Genomic DNA, 16,495 nt, shown 5'->3' on the forward strand with positions numbered 1-16,495 from the left:
GATGGCGCCCCCCAATAGATGGCCCCCTCTTCTCCTCCCCTTATAGATGGCCCCCTCTTCCCCTCTCCCCCCTTATAGATGGCCCCCTCTTCCCCTTATAGATGGCCCCCTCTTCCTCTCTCCCCCCCTTATAGATGGCCCCCTCCTTATAGATGGCTCCTTCTCCCCCCCAATATAGATGGCCCCCTCTTCCCCTCCTTATAGATGGCTCCTTCTCTCCCCCTTATAGATGGCCTCCTCTTTGCCTCCCCCCTGTTATAAATGGCCCCCTCTTCCCCTCTCTCCCAGTTATAGATGTCCCCCTCTCCCCCCCCCCCCTGTTTTAGATAGCCCCCTCTCTCCTCTGTGCACAGCAGATAAAAAAACAAACATACAACTCACCTGACAACCCGCTCCCCCGGCAATCCTCTCCTTGTTCAGGCTCCGTCTGGTCCCCGGCTGATGCGCGGCTGCCGGGGGTGTCCCGCCCTATCCCAGGCAGCGCGCGCACCAGAGAGCTCCCTGTGCACCGGGGCTGGGACTTCCGCCACAGGGAGCATCTCTAACGTGCGCTCCCTTACTGCAAGTCCCAGCCACAGGAGATCTCTGATGCGCGCACTGCCGGGGATAGGACGGGACACCCCCGGCAGCCGCACATCATCCGAGGGCTGACAGGAGCGTCATGGGCGGGTCCTGTGCTCCTCCTGGCCCAGTGACTTCTTAGAAAAAGGAGTCGCTGGGTTAGTAGGAGCACAGTACCGCCCCCCGGGGCCAACGGCCCTTCTGGCATTTGCCAGAAGTGCCCTATGGCCAGTCCGGCCCTGGTCCTTCACAATGACCCCGTTACTCAGCATTGCCTTTTAACAATGGAATACAGCTAACCATCACTTAATAAAGAGAAATACATATACTTAAACAGGTTTTCTTGTGGTGCATGTCTTATTGTGCAAAGAATGGGAACATTTAGTTATATTGATCACCCTTCTATTCTTTCATTGATGTTTTATTCTGTAATACAATATTTCATATATATATATATATATATATATATATATATATATATATATATATAAAAAATCATCACTGAATATTCCAATAGTCACTTAAAAATTACCTTTTATTATATCATTTAAAACACCAAACACTTTATTGCACAGCCATCACCTTTGCACTTTGTGCCACCAATTCTTTACACAGGAGAGTCTATTTGGGCACTCTTCAGACCTTGTAGCATGTTTCTGGTACCCAAATTGTCCTCTTTTTATATGTTACACTGTATATGTTATGTCAACACAAAAAAGTCTGTTTGGGTACTGTTCAGACCTGGTTGCGTTTTTGATGCGTTTTTTTGTCTATCCATGCGTTTTTTGCACCCAGCTCTTCCTCCTATTGCATACTATACAGTGCATATAGCCATTAGTAGTGGTTATTATCCGTGTGTATTTTCCAGCCGTGTTCCCATATTGCACATATCATTTCATATTGCACTCGTATAATGGTCATAGTCTTTTTTATTGTGCTTAAAGGGGTTGTCCGGCGATAAAAAATTATTCACAGAATAACACACATTACAAAGTTATAAAACTTTGTAATGTATGTTATGTCTGTGAATGGCCCCCTTCCCCGTGTCCCACCACCCCCACCCGTGTACCCGGAAGTGTGGTGCGCTATACATTACCTGTCACGTGCCGACCACGGTCTCCGATCCTCAGCAGTGACGTCTTCTTCGGGAGGCCGGCGGATCTTCCCGAGTGCCAGCCGCCCTCTGCAGCGTCATCCGAAGCTCAGCCGCGATTGGCTGAGCATAACTGTGCTCAGCCAATCGCGGCTGAGCGGCTGATGACGCGGCCACGTCATCAGCTGCTCAGCCGCGATTGGCTGAGCACAGTTATGCTCAGCCAATCGCGGCTGAGCTTCGGATGACGCTGCAGAGGGTGGCCGGCACTCGGGAAGATCCGCCGGCCTCCCGAAGAAGACGTCACTGCTGAGGATCGGAGACCGTGGACGACACGAAATGCGGTGAGTATAATGCACCACACTTCCGGGTCTAGCGTGGGTGGGGGGAAACACGGGGAAGGGGGCCATTCACAGACATAACATACATTACAAAGTTGTATAACTTTGTAATGTGTGTTATTCTGTGAATAATTTTTTATCGCCGGACAACCCCTTTAAGTATCACGGTTATAGTCACTACTTAATGTCTCAATTTTCCATTTATAAACTTTCAAACAAGAAAATATTTATTTGCTGAAGATATGTTACTTCCCTTGTTCATGGGGTTCACTTCAGTATTCTCATGGTCCGTCCCAACGCGTTTCCGCAGCCTCTCATCAGGGCCCTTGCTGCTTCTTTAACTCTGGAGCTCTGGGACGTCTGTTGTGTGCTGGTGCATAGCTCAGATGATGGCTGTGCACTCATCTGAGCTATGCACCAGCACACAACAGACATCCCAGAGCTCCAGAGTTAAAGAAGCAGCAAGGCCCCTGATGAGAGGCTGCGGAAATGCGTTGGGCCGGACCATGAGAATACTGAAAGTGAACCCCATGAACAAGGGAAGTAACATATCTTCAGCAAATAAATATTTTCTTGTTTGAAAGTTTATAAATGGAAAATTGGGACATTAAGTAGTGATTATAACCGTGATACTTAAGCACAATAAAAAAGACTGTGACCATTATACGAGTGCAATATGAAATGATATGTGCAATATGGGAACACGGCTGGAAAATACACGGATAATAACCACTACTAATGGCTATATGCACTGTATAATATGCAATAGGAGGAAGAGCTGGGTGCAAAAAACGCATGGACAGACAAAAAAACGCATCAAAAACGCAACCAGGTCTGAACAGTACCCAAACAGACTTTTTTGTGTTGACATAACATATACAGTGTAACATATAAGAAGAGGACAATTTGGGTACCAGAAACATGCTACAAGGTCTGAAGAGTGCCCAAATAGACTCTCCTGTGTAAAAAATTGGTGGCACAAAGTGCAAAGGTGATGGCTGTGCAATAAAGTGTTTGGTGTTTTAAATGATATAATAAAAGGTAATTTTTAAGTGACTATTGGAATATTCAGTGATGATATAAAATTAACATAGTCTTCTATATTGACTTACATTCAGAGACTATATATATATATTTTTTTTTTCATATCAATGTTTTTATAGTAAATCAATTTTATTTTTACAGGGCTGAAAAATCATTTGGCCAGTGCTGTGTCTTACATACATTGAGAGGAGACCAATTTGTTCTAACGTCACAGAACAGTGAAGAAATTGCTAAGCTGCTTCTGTACTTTTTAGATGGACTGAAGGCAAGATCGTTGTATGCAGTAGCTTTGCAAGACAGCTCCAGGTCATTGACAGACACATTGGACTCAAAGAAAAAAAACATAACAGGTATTGCAGTTCTTGGTTGATGGATTACATTACTGGAGAAGTCATATTGGAATGCAAAAAAACAAACAAAACACATGCACAGATTTTGAAGGATTATCCTTAATTTTAAAGGGTTACTCAGGTGGAAAAAAGTGATTAAATTAAGTGGTGTCAGAAAGTTATACAGATTTGTAACTTATATTAACTTATATTTGCAACTTATACTTATATTTAAAAATCCCAAGTCTTCCAGCACTTCCAGCAGAGAGCACTGTGTCAGGCTGGAAAGAATATGCCACTTCCTGTAGGACATACAGCAGCTGATAAGTACTGAAAGACTTGACTATTTCTAAATAGAAGTAATTTACAAACCTCTTTAACCTTGTGACACCAGTGGATCTGAAAACAATTACATGCTGTAAAGCATTTTTAAAGCAGCTCTGTATATTACTGTATTGAAAGAAGCATGTTATGAAGGGAAACACACTATGAATGGGGATCTATAGTTTTCTTTGATCTGATTCTATTTCATACAAAGAGCCGCAAAGAGCTGCATAAAGGGATTATTTATTCCAAGAACACTGCCCCTCAATTCACTTAGGCAACAAGCTACTCTCCCAATTTTTTTATATTGTTGGTCCCAGCAGTTAGTCCCTCACTGATCAGATACTAATACTTGTGATAGTATCACACTCTTCTTATGTACATTGTCAGAGCTCAAATGCACAGATCTTTATTTCTATTTCTAGATGAGCCAGACCTGTTAGGCTTTCGCAATGGGGATCTGCTTCTTCTTAATAAGAGTGCAGAACTTCAGATTGGGCCAAACTGGACCTATGCTCAAAACGAAAGAACTGGAAACAGTGGTGCTGTGTCCTTGGATGCCATCTATATTGTACCAACTCTCACCAAACCTAGCACAGAAATACTGGTAAGCAAATGAAGAACAGTACTAAGACATTAGTCCAAATATATTGATAATGTATACATTTTCTATATATATATAAGAGAATTGCACTTCATTTATGGCATTATTGCATTTAGACATGTCCTCCATTCTAAAGATCTTTTACTGCTGTATATACCATAGTGAGAAGAGCTACGAGTACCTACATTTTATTTTAAATTTGGTCTAAACTGTGTCTCCTGCAACATGTCCCCTTTTTAACTTTTATTTTAAAACTTTACAGAATAGGAAATTTGCTTACAGTTTCAATTACAATCAATTACAATTTTTCACGTCGAAAGCACAATATACACAAAATAATGGTATATACAGGTTAATAAAAGTGGATAGAGATGAGCCAACTTACAGTAAGTTCAGGTTTGTACAAACCCTAAGGGCCCTATTCCACGGGCCGAGCAATGTTGTAAATGAGCGCCGATCTGCTAGATTGGCGCTCGTTTACTGGGCCTATTCCACGGCCCCGATGATCGTTAAGCGAGGGCTGCAGGGACATCGTTACCGATGTCCTTGCAGCCCTCGCTTCATACATTACCTGTCCGGGCTTTTCCTACACTCAGTCTTCCTCCCCGAGTCCCGCTTGCAGCATCAGCTCTGGAGCGGCCTGACTGAGCTGTCAGACCACTCAGCCAATCACTGGCCGCGGCATTCCTGGCCAGTAATTGGCTGAGCGTTAGACAACTCAGTCAGGCCGCTCCGGAGCTGATGCTGCGAGCGGGACCCGGGGAGGAAGATGGAGCGCAGGAGAAGCCCGGACAGGTAATCTACGCTGCTCTGCTTGAATCGTCGGTCACTATTCCACCACAGCGATGTGCGGGTAGCGAACGATGATTTTAGGTTTAAACCTAAATGAACAATCAGCCGATGACACGATCATCGGCTGATCGTTCTTTCTATTCCACCGAGCGATAATCGGCCAAATGGGGCCGATTATCGCTCCCATGGAATAGGCCCCTAACACTCAGCATTTGAATCATGCAGCTAGGAGAAGATAGATGAAGATTGAGGGCTGTATCTATGCTTTCTAGGCTATCTTAGGGCTGCATCCATCTTCTCCAGGCTGCATGATTCAAATGCTGAGCATTTGGGTTTGTACGAACCTGAACTTACTGTAAGTTGGTGATCCAAATGCTGATTGTTTAGGTTTGGGCGAACCCAAACTTGCTGTAAGTTGGCTCAAATGTGGATCAGTTTGCCACTTGCCACTTGCTTTTTTATAGACTCCTATATAATCCTGCATTATTTGCATTGGATTGCTGTATGTGAATATACCTGTTTATTTACTACTGCATTTAATGTTTGTCCATAGAGGATGATTGCTATGTCTCCAGAACAGCGGAAATCAGAATTAATTGGTTCTTCATTTGATGATTCCGGTCAACAGGAAGTAGTTAAGCCATACACATTGGAGGAATTTTCCATGCAGTATTTCAGGTACACATATTTTAACTACTGTACATGATATATAGAAGCAAGGAGTATATATGTGCAATTTATGTGTATACTTTGAAAGATGGAAACACGCAAATTATCAAAAGACGGCTATCAGAGCCGCAGTGACAAGAAGTGGCACATTATCAGAGAAACAGAGCAGCTAGTAAAATTAGGGAGCAAGGCAGCTGTTTGCCCTCACCAGACTTAGACTGGGTTCACACTACGTTTTTGCAGTCCGTTTTCTTCATCCGTTTTTTGCAAATTACTGATTTAAAAAAAATGGATGCAATTGTGTGCATCCGTTTTGATCTGTTTTTCCATTGTCTTCCGTTTTAAAAAACGCATCAGTTTTTTTTTTAATGGACACAAAAATGACTACGTTTTTGTGTCAGTTTAAAAAAACGGATCCATTTTGATCCGATTTTTTTTTTATAATGGGAGTCAAAGGAAAAACTGATCAAAAAGGATGCACACAATTGCATCCGTTGTTTTTATGTTTTTTTTTTTTTTTTTTTAAACAGATTGCAAAAACAGTGTGAACCCAGCCTTATGCTGCGTGGGTAAAATAAGATTTGTTTTGTGTGTACCTTTAAGGACATGCTGTTAAAGTAAGGGTAAAATACTGTATAAAATGTTATGTGTTTGATGTTGTCTTCAGAGCCCCAGACCCTGAGAGCGTTTCTAAAGCCTTTCTACAAAGAACTCGTGGTAAGTCACAGCTCTGGGCTTACTCGAAAGAACCATTAAGACAGCCGCTTCTGAGAAAGGTTTGTGAAGTGGCTGATCTGCGCGATTACGCATGCCAGGCTTTTATGGATATCCTTTATGAGAGAGGTGACATGGATGATATGTAGTAAATGTACCACATGCCATTACATTCTCATTAAAAATGTGTCCATGCTTGTTTAGAAAAATCTATACATTTAGTTTTACATTTTTAAAAGTAGTAACAAAAACAAAATAGCTGTATAAAATGGGTATATCTAGAATAAATATTACATGTCAGTTATACTATAACGTGCACTGTGTAACAACAAATCTTAGCTAATTTGAATTCTCTTTTCCACTTCATCCCGCACACAATATTATTTAAGTTTTCGACAGCCATCTTTTTGAGGTCAAATAACATCCATTATTTTGAAATGACAGTGATTTTAAAATAATGGACATTATTTTGCCTCGAAATGACATACATCCAAAAAGACGTCTGTCAAATGGCCAAAAAAAAGGTGTGTGAACCTAGCCTATCACTGTATTACCCTATGGAAAAAATGTGTGGTGCTTGTGAAACGAAAAAGTACGATCAATAGAGATGAGCGAATCTCGAGCATGCTCGAGTCGATCTGAACCCGAACTTTCGGCATTTGATTAGCGGTGGCTGCTGAACTTGGATAAAGCCCTAAGGCTACGTGGAAAACATGGATATAGTCATTGGCTGTATCCACGTTTTCCAGACAACCTTAGAGCTTTATCCAAGTTCAGCAGCCACCGCTAATCAAATGCCGACCGTTCGGGTTCAGATCGACTCATCTCTAATGATCAACTATACTAATACTATACTAATTAGTATAATATTAGTATAGCTGATCATACTTATATATGTATACTAATACTAAGTATGATCAGTAATACTACAATTGTACAATTATAATTTATTTGACCTTAACATAACCTACCTATTATGAAATACATGGGAGACTATCCATCAAAGCAGTCTCGCTCCCCAGTAGAACTCACAGATCAGATATTCTCTGGCCCAGTACGGGAGGAATCTCTAAGAGATGAAATCTACTGCCAGATCCTGAAGCAAATGACAGCAAATAGCAACAGGTAAACTAGAACATTGAGTCGCTACCTTTGATACTGTATACAGTGGTACCTTGGTTTAAGAGTAACTTGGTTTAAGAGCGTTTTGGTTTAAGAGCTCAGTTTTTCAAAATTGTGACTTGGTTTAAGAGCATTGTTTTGGTTTAAGAGCTCCCTGTACTGGGCGGTAGGGCGAGTGGGGAAGGGGCTTGGCATGCACAGTGGGGTCTACATCACTGTACTCTGACCCAGGAAGTCTCCCTCACCCTCCAAATCATAGCAGATACACTTCAGGCTGAGGCTTGCATCAGGGGACAGGACTGTGGAGGTAATCTCTTTATAGCTGTAACCCCTCTCTCCCCGGGCAGAGAGCGCTGCATGTATGTGCCCACATCTGTCCTGCTCATTCCTTCATGTTCCCTGCAGTCTCCGTCAGCTCTGATTGGTCCATGCTGAAAATACTCCCTTTCCCATTGCTGTCATGTAACCACACAGACCTCTGACAGCAGCCCTCCTTCTCTATTCGAGCCTGTTGTACTACGCTCCTGCATTATGGGCATCTGCAGTTCCATTCTGTATCTAAAAATTGCGGCTGTTTTTCAGGTTTCTGCACTTACTCTATAATATATTATACACCACATGCTGATTGCTATACTCTACAGTAACCTATAATATGACATATTCAGCTGTTTTTAAATGTTTGTTTCATTTGTTTTACATGTTGTTCAGAATATAAATTCACTATTTTTGGGGTGTGGAACCAATTGTCTGCATTTCAGTGATTTCTTATGGGAAAACTTGCTTTGGTGTAAGAGTGGATTTGGATTACAAGCACAGTCCCGGAACGAATTATGCTCGTAATCCAAGGCACCACTGTATATTTTGTATATTGCATTGTACATACTGTATATAGATAGATAGACTTGCTGCTAAAAATGTCTGAATTCCTCATTTCAGTATTCTAAATGCATCCTACATAAGCTTTACCATTCTCTATTTCACCTGTGTTTCTTCCTGCAGTTATAGTTTGAGCAGTGGATGGCAGCTGCTTTGGCTATGCACCGGCCTCTTTCCACCAAGTAAAAGTTTGCTGGTTCATGTTCAGAAATTCATTGAGAACCGTCAACGGGAACCACTATCCAAGGAATGTAAACGAAGGATCCAGAGAATACTACAGTAATGACATTTCTAGTCTATCTTATTTACAACTGTTGCGTATAATTATTAGAGATGAGTGAACCTCAAGCATGCTTGGGTCCGTCCAAATCTGACCATGCAGCATTTGATTACTGATGGCCGCAGAAGTTTAATGCTTAGGGCTTAAGACCTGCCTGGAAAACTTGTCTATGGGCTATGGCTGTATCCATGTTTTTCAAGACTCCCTAGGAAAGCCTCCAACTTCTTCAGTCACGGGTAACCAAACGCAAAAGGTTTAGACAGACCAGATCCGCATATCTCTAACAGTTATAAAGCGCTAATTATGGAAAACATAATTATTACATGAAAAGGCAATCTAAGCCTTATATCATATATCTCATTAAACCTAATGGTGCATTTACACAGTGAGATTTATCTGACAGATTTTTGAAGCCAAAGCCAGGAACAGACTATAAACAGGGTGCAGGTCATAAAGGAAAGACTGAGATTCCCTGTCTTTTCAAGTCCATTACTGACTTTGGCTTCCAAAATTGGTCAGATAAATCTGCCTGTGTAAACGCACCATTACTCACTCATAATAAATGTGAACATATTACCTGAAAGTGAGACCCATACAGGACCTTGTATCAGAATTAAATATTAAATTGGTCGACAGCACTTCAACACGGCACCTTTACTAGAACATACTATTCATTACAGATGCATTAGGCTATGTTCACACGTTTTTTCAGCTCCGTTTAAAATGACGTCTGAGTCTAAAACAACGGACGTCATTTAGCTGTCTGGCCTTCCCTTAGTGCAATGACTGGTGTTTGCACATTATTCTAGTTTGGGTTACTAATTGCACTTTGGATGCGGCTTAATTGAAAAGTCCATTGAATTTAATAGTAAAACAGAGAAAGAACGGTGACAAAAGAAAAACTGTGTGTAAACAACTAATAAAAAAACACCTGCTGTTTACAAAAGACATCCAAAAATAATGATCATGTTCATTATTTTGCCGTCCGTGGTAAAAACGTCCATTATTCAATGCATTGTGTGCATTGGACATCTATCTTCCCATTGACTTCAATGCATTGCCATTGCAGTCAGTTAAATTGCGGCAAAAACAGACGTCTTTTCTCAATTTTTGACGTTGTGTGAAGATAGCATTAATCTGTAATACTAAACTCTGTCATTCTGTATGTGTAATTGCTTTTTACATTTCCTTTTTCTTTATATGATCCTCTGTAAAAGGTTTTGTGCATTGTATAGAACAGATATTTAATTTTCCTAGACATGTTACTTACTTTATTTTTGTCACGGTTCAAAGAACTGGGCCAAGAAAACAGCCCCCTCACCTGGTAGAAGTTGAAGCCATACAACAAATGAGCACCAAGATCTACCACAAAGTGTTCTTTCCAAATGACACAGAAGAGGTATGAGTGCAGTCCTATTGTAGACCCCTACACTGCCATAGTACAGCCTACTTTACTGTCTCATCCCCCTCTCTTTAATGTGAACATATGCATGATGCATGCTCAGCCAAGCCTAACGTCCATTTGAATAGGGGGGAGAGTACAGCATGCATTTTACACCCCTCAAAAGCATAATAGCACCTATAGTATGCATTGTGATCTTTTAGCCGTTAAGCCATTTATCTTATTCATGTAATGTTCCTATTTGTTACCCTTATCACTTGTATAGCGCTCTGGAATAAAGAGCGCTTCAAAAATAAACAATAATAATAATAATAATAATAATAATAAGCTTGTTCTGAATAAAAGGCCATTACATGCATACATGCTGTCAGAGAAGGTCAATCCAGTAAACTATAGTAATATCCATGTAATGTCTCTTATTTCTACAGGCATTTGAAGTTGGCACAAACACTAAGGTAAGAGAAGTGTGCCAGGACATCTCTAACAAGCTACAGCTCAGCTCCTGGGATGGTTTCAGCATCTTTTTAAAGATAGGGGACAAGGTAAGCAATAATTCTGTATTAAATGCAGCTATTTACTTAAAATTTATAATATAACCATGATATTCTCAGTTACTGCTGTGAACTGTGCTAATAGGTAAAACAAAGTGGCATTGGTGTCACCCGCTTTCGGCTCCTGTCATCTTCAGTCCATTTTGTCTAATTGCTGATCGCTGCCTGCTTTGGAAAAAACGGATAGTATAAGTGTCAGGCAGCCTGATAAATTTGGGATATGATTAGGAGCTTTATACACACACAATAAACACCCCTATTTAATATATATACGTGTGTGTATGTGGGGGGGGGGGGTCTTTGTCACGCCATTTACTGTGGTCAAACTTACATGTTATCCTAATTCTTTGGATTAGTATAATCATAACAATATCCAGTTTTTTTATGATGGGGGGGGGGCATTGAAAGGTGAAGCCATCTGGATTTTGTTTTAAATTATTTTAAGGCTACTGTATGTTATTTTTTGGTGATTTGCCATGCATTTTTTGAACGTCATTTTGGGGCCAAAACTCTGCTGTTTCATGCGTGCATAAAACAAGCACAATTTCGCACCAAAATGACTGCCATTCAAAAAACGGCTGCAACACGGTCAATGAAAGAGTTTGTGGGAACATAACCTATTTGTTTTTTGGAAATTGAAGTCCATCAGCTGCTTTTCTACCTTTACTACATAATAACTGCTAATGCACAACCATATAAATTATAGTCAAGCCTGTTACTGTGTCCCGGCCGCTGGATAATAAACTCCACAGACATTCAGCCTGTCTGGGAGGCCATTGTAGCAGCCAGACAGGCTGAATGTCTGTGGAGTTTATTATCCAGCGGAGGGGGCACAGTAAGAGGCTTGACTATGATTTATATGGTTGTGCAATAGCAGTTATTATCTTTTGATTGTTATCTGGTGATACATCGTACTAGAGTTGGTGTTTGGGAATGTTTAACCCCTGATGAACCGTATTGTATTATATACATAAAATATTTGAACAGGGAAACGCGTTGGGTTGTTCCCCTAATTGTATGGATGTCTTTTTGTGATTGTACATGAATAGTTTATCTTCGCTATCAGTAACCAATCAAGGTCAGAATTAGTGACCAAGTAATGTGGGTCAAGGGACACGAGTACACTCCAGTCGAGCATAGGATTGGGGTGGTATGTATGTTTTATGGCGTTTTTATGCCTTTTAGCTGGTTATAATAAAAGTGATATTTTAATTTGTCAATCAAACAGAGATATAGCAGACGGCACTGCTCTGACTCACAATTATATGGCAGGTGTACCTGATTAGACCATGTATCCAGTAGCCTATGCAGTGCTCAATCTGAAAGCAGTCACAATAACCAAAGTATAAGAGGCAAAGAATGGCACTCACCAGCTTAGTCAAACCCTAGCACATGACTCAAATGAGTCATGTGCTAGGGTTTGACAAAGTGGCGATTTGCCGTGAAACTGCAGTCATCTGCTCTCTGTTCTCCCCTGCCATCCTGAAGTTCTAATAAAAACCGGATTTTATTCAAGCCGCAGCTGGTGAGTGCCATTCTTTGCCTCTTATACCTTGGATATTTTAATATGTGATACGCCTTTGTGATATTGTTGTATAAGTAACCTATCCCTACCAGGGTTGGTTTTTGATCATACCAACGGTTCTGTGATATGTGGGATTGATATCATACTGTATTTTGATGTGATGTGATCTTTCATAGAGATGCAGCATAGTGGGTTTTCTTGGTCCTACAGTATATTAAATAACCATTGAATGAAAAGTGAACAAAATAAATGGGGTTTAACCCCTAAAGCTGAACAATGTCTATTATCATGAGTAGCATATTGATTAATGTTTTGGCTACAGGTTATAAGCCTCAATGAACAGGATTACTTCTATGACGCACTAAGGCAACTGAATGACTATATTCGAAAGAGCCGGCCTACTACAGGTAAATTGTGTATGCCATATCTGACCTGCAAATAAAATACTTCATTTTATTAGGGTGATGACGAGTCTAGTAACCTAATCTTATTTTATACAGGAGTACCTACGTTTGCCAGTTTCCAGTTGTACTTCATGCGGAAGTTGTGGGTGTCTGTTCAGCCAGGGAAGGATATTAAGGCTGACACTATATTTCACTATCATCAGGTGAGTGGCCATTGGTAGACTGTGGTTGCCTATAGATAATGGAGCAGGTTTTAAATTAATTGACCCTTTCTATCTTAATGTAACATTTAGGAGCTACCAAAATATATGCGTGGATACCATCGATGTACCGTGGAAGATGCAGGAAACTTAGCTGGACTGATATACAAAGTACAGTACAACAATGACCGCTCTCAACTTGCCAACCTCAATAAAATTGCACGAGATTTGGTTCCAGAGTACCTTCTACGTATGAGCACACAGGATGAGTGGAAGAGGGTGGGTGACACCAATACCTACTGAATAATATATCCTTATGATCTATAAATATAGATGCAGAAATTACTTGACGTATTGTAAAAAGAATTATAGAAAGAATTCATAGCACAAGTATACAGGCTGCATATTTGCCTTGGACCACTTTTCCAGCACACTGGGGATATGACACTGATATATCTATTCTTTTGCCTCTAGAACATAATAGCTGCCTATAATAAACATGAGAAAAAAACTGTGGAAGAAGCCAAGATAGCATTTCTAAAGCATATTAGCAGATGGCCAACATTTGGCTCTGCATTCTTTGAGGTGAAGGTAAGTAAAGTGTGTTAAGTGCTGGAATTGTACTACTACTATCAAAATGTTTATATTTCTGCTGCCAGGTCTGTCCATGACAGGAACTGTCCAGAGCAGAAGTTTTCTATGGAGATTTGCTTTGGACAGTTTCTGTCCTGGACAGAGATGGCAGCAGAGAGCACTCTGTCAGACTGGAAAGACTAACTGCAGGACATTAATGTGTTCTTTACTATTCTTGGTATACATTGGAATACCTTTTTTGGAGGCATTCTGATGGAAACCGATGATAAAGCAGCAAAATATAGTGTTGGAGTCCTGATTAACTGCATTGCACAATTTAGTGTTTTATTATTTTACACATCTCAACATAATGTTTTGTATATACAGTACTTATTATACTATATCTGTTGTAAGGATACCAAAGATTTTTTTTTGCTTTATGTTTGCTAATTTTACAAGTTTTCCACCATATAGAATATCATTATTTCGGTTTATATCCTTGTGCTTGTAATATAACAATACAATTTCTACCTTTCAGCAATCATCTGATCCAGCATTGCCTGATATTGTACTCATTGCAATAAACAAGCATGGGGTATCCTTATTTCACCCCAAGACTAAGGTAAGACATACAGGATAGATTTTTGTTTAAGTTATGATCTGCCAATTTTTTTTTTTTCCTAGGTGGAAAGTTTGGTAAAAGATGCTATGTCAGTCCACATCCACCCAACACCTATCCCACAAAATAATACATCCCAATTCAGAAATCTTTCTTCATACCTGTAGTGGACCTGAGCACAAGAAATGCAATCACCACTTGACGGTGTATTGACATATTAAGGATAATATTAAGATGCGTCAGAATAACTAATTTTGCCTGACATGAGAGAAGACAAGAAGCTGTTTCTTATATGCTAGAGATGAGAATGCTCGAGTTGTGCTTATCTCTAATCTCCACTCAATAGGACATGTAACTTACTGACCAAAGACATGAGAGTGACTCTCAGTCAACAAAAAGGCAATACCACAGTCTTTCCTTATATATTCATTATATGGTGACCATGTTTAAGGCTGGAATCACACATGTATTTTTTACAGAAGTAAAAAAAAAAGTGGATATAGCTGTTGGGTCCACTACTTGCTATGGCTCATAAATTAACCGTGAATGAGGGGTGTCAGTGGTTTTTTGCATTTACCTCTGTAGACGATAAATGTTTAGGTAAATTATTCAATTTCATTCCAAAGAAATTCTGCACTAATTTGTGGCACTTAATGGAAAAGGTTTCTCCTTGAGGAGAATGCCAAAGAGTGTGTGGAGTTTTATAGGCCATGCAATGCTTCACTGGGAAAAACATAAAAGAAAGAAAACTAATATAAAGTAGACCAATGCAGTATGACAGCACTGACTGAAAGGACGACTAAGGGCCCTATTACACAGAAAGATAATTGGCCTCAGTGTAATAGAGAGAATGATCATCAGCCGCCGATGGCTGATGATTGTAGTATAAAATAATAAAGTATTAACTAGAGATGAGCGAACTGCTTGGACTTTTGGTCCGAAAGCAGTTCGCTCTGTCATCATGCCTTTGATCCCTGCCGCATACTTGCGCTCACGGAAATATGCGGCCAGGATATTCTATGGAATCCCTGTTGAATTCCCTGGAATATCCTGGCCGCATATTCGCGGGAGTGCAAGTATGCGGCCGGGATCAAAGGCATGATGAGAGAGCACCGATGCTGTCGGACTTTTGGTCCGCTCATCTCTAGTATTAACTCACCCTACGACGTTACCTGGTGTCCTTGGGTCTTCACCGGTGTCCTCAGAGGCCTTCCCTGGTCTCTGCAGCTCTTCCTTCTGTTCCGGTCTCTGCACTGACAGGCCGTGGCTGCTCAGCCAATCAATGGCAACGGCCAGTGATTGGCTAAGCGGCAGGCAGACTGTGTTGGACAGTGATCAACGAAATAGTCACGGGTTGTCGGTGCAGAGACTGGAAAAGAAGGCAGAGCTGTAGACACAGAGAAAGGCCTTTGAGGACACCAGGGTAATTATGCAGCACACTGTAGATACTTTTATACTTACTGGTGTTTTTTTCCTATACACACAGGAATTGCTTGTTAACCACCCATTAAACAAAATCTCTCGCTGGAACAGTGGAAATACTTATTTTCAGATGACAACTGGGAACCTGGTACGAGATAATAAGATCCTATGTGAGACTTCTTTGGTAAGGGATCTTGATGCCTATGTAGATTAAGCGTACTGTTAGATGGGGGCCCCCATAATAAATGTAAACGAGCGCCGATCTGCTAGATCAGTGCTCGTTTACTGGGCCTATTACACGGCCCGATAATCGTTTAACAAGGGCTGCAGGGACATCGTTACCGATGTCCTTGCAGCCCTTGTTTAAACGTTATACATCACCTGTCCAGATTGCACGGCTCCTCTTCCTCTGTACTTCTCCCCGGGTCCCGCGCGCTCCAGCTTCAGAGTGGCCTGTCAGCTGACAGGCTGCTCAGCCAATTAATGGCCGCAGCGGTCCCGGCCTGTGATTGGCTGAGCGGCCTGTCAGCTGAAAGGCCACTCTGAAGCTGGAGCGCGCGGGACCCGGGGAGAAGTACAGAGGAAGAGGAGCTCTGCAACCTGGAGAGGTAATGTATATCGGCAGTCGCCGGCCGCGCACCGCTATTACATGTAGCGGTGCGTGGTCGGTGGCCGACAATTATAGGTCAGAACCTATATCAACGATCAGCCGATGACAACGATCATCGGCTGATCGTTGTCATTATTACACATTGTTCCGTGTAATAGTATCCTAAAACTCCTTTCTTAGGTTGTTGTTTACAAATCTGACAGATTATTGAAGCCAAAGCCAGGAATGGACTATAAACATAGAACAGGTCATTATGGAAAGATTAAGATTTCTTCTCAACATCCATTCCTGGCTTTGGCTTCAATAATCTGTCTGTGTAAATTACTTTCTGGTTGTATTCATCTTTTGCAAACAATAACATCTCTGAAGGTTAAGAATTTTACTCAAAGCCTTTGCTCTCTTCCCAGTTGTCAACCAAATCCGACCCTTTCACATACCCG

General features: G+C 41.1%; 1 protein-coding gene across 2 annotated transcripts in view; it reads left to right on the top strand.

Annotated features, from left to right (window-relative positions):
• Window positions 1–16,495, top strand: part of MYO7B (myosin VIIB) — an 83,771-nt gene that overhangs the window by 65,892 nt on the left and 1,384 nt on the right. For both annotated transcript variants that reach the window (XM_069975476.1, XM_069975477.1), the window contains 14 exons: window positions 3,181–3,389; window positions 4,118–4,299; window positions 5,642–5,766; window positions 6,425–6,582; window positions 7,443–7,596; window positions 8,593–8,748; window positions 10,043–10,148; window positions 10,580–10,693; window positions 12,550–12,634; window positions 12,728–12,834; window positions 12,925–13,110; window positions 13,306–13,422; window positions 13,943–14,026; window positions 15,510–15,629. In XM_069975476.1, coding sequence (XP_069831577.1) covers window positions 3,181–3,389; window positions 4,118–4,299; window positions 5,642–5,766; window positions 6,425–6,582; window positions 7,443–7,596; window positions 8,593–8,748; window positions 10,043–10,148; window positions 10,580–10,693; window positions 12,550–12,634; window positions 12,728–12,834; window positions 12,925–13,110; window positions 13,306–13,422; window positions 13,943–14,026; window positions 15,510–15,629 — 1,903 coding nt within the window. The remainder of the gene's footprint in view (window positions 1–3,180; window positions 3,390–4,117; window positions 4,300–5,641; window positions 5,767–6,424; window positions 6,583–7,442; window positions 7,597–8,592; window positions 8,749–10,042; window positions 10,149–10,579; window positions 10,694–12,549; window positions 12,635–12,727; window positions 12,835–12,924; window positions 13,111–13,305; window positions 13,423–13,942; window positions 14,027–15,509; window positions 15,630–16,495) is intronic.

This window comes from Dendropsophus ebraccatus, chromosome 6 (assembly GCF_027789765.1).
Source record: "Dendropsophus ebraccatus isolate aDenEbr1 chromosome 6, aDenEbr1.pat, whole genome shotgun sequence".
NCBI classification, from domain to species: Eukaryota; Metazoa; Chordata; class Amphibia; order Anura; family Hylidae; genus Dendropsophus; species Dendropsophus ebraccatus.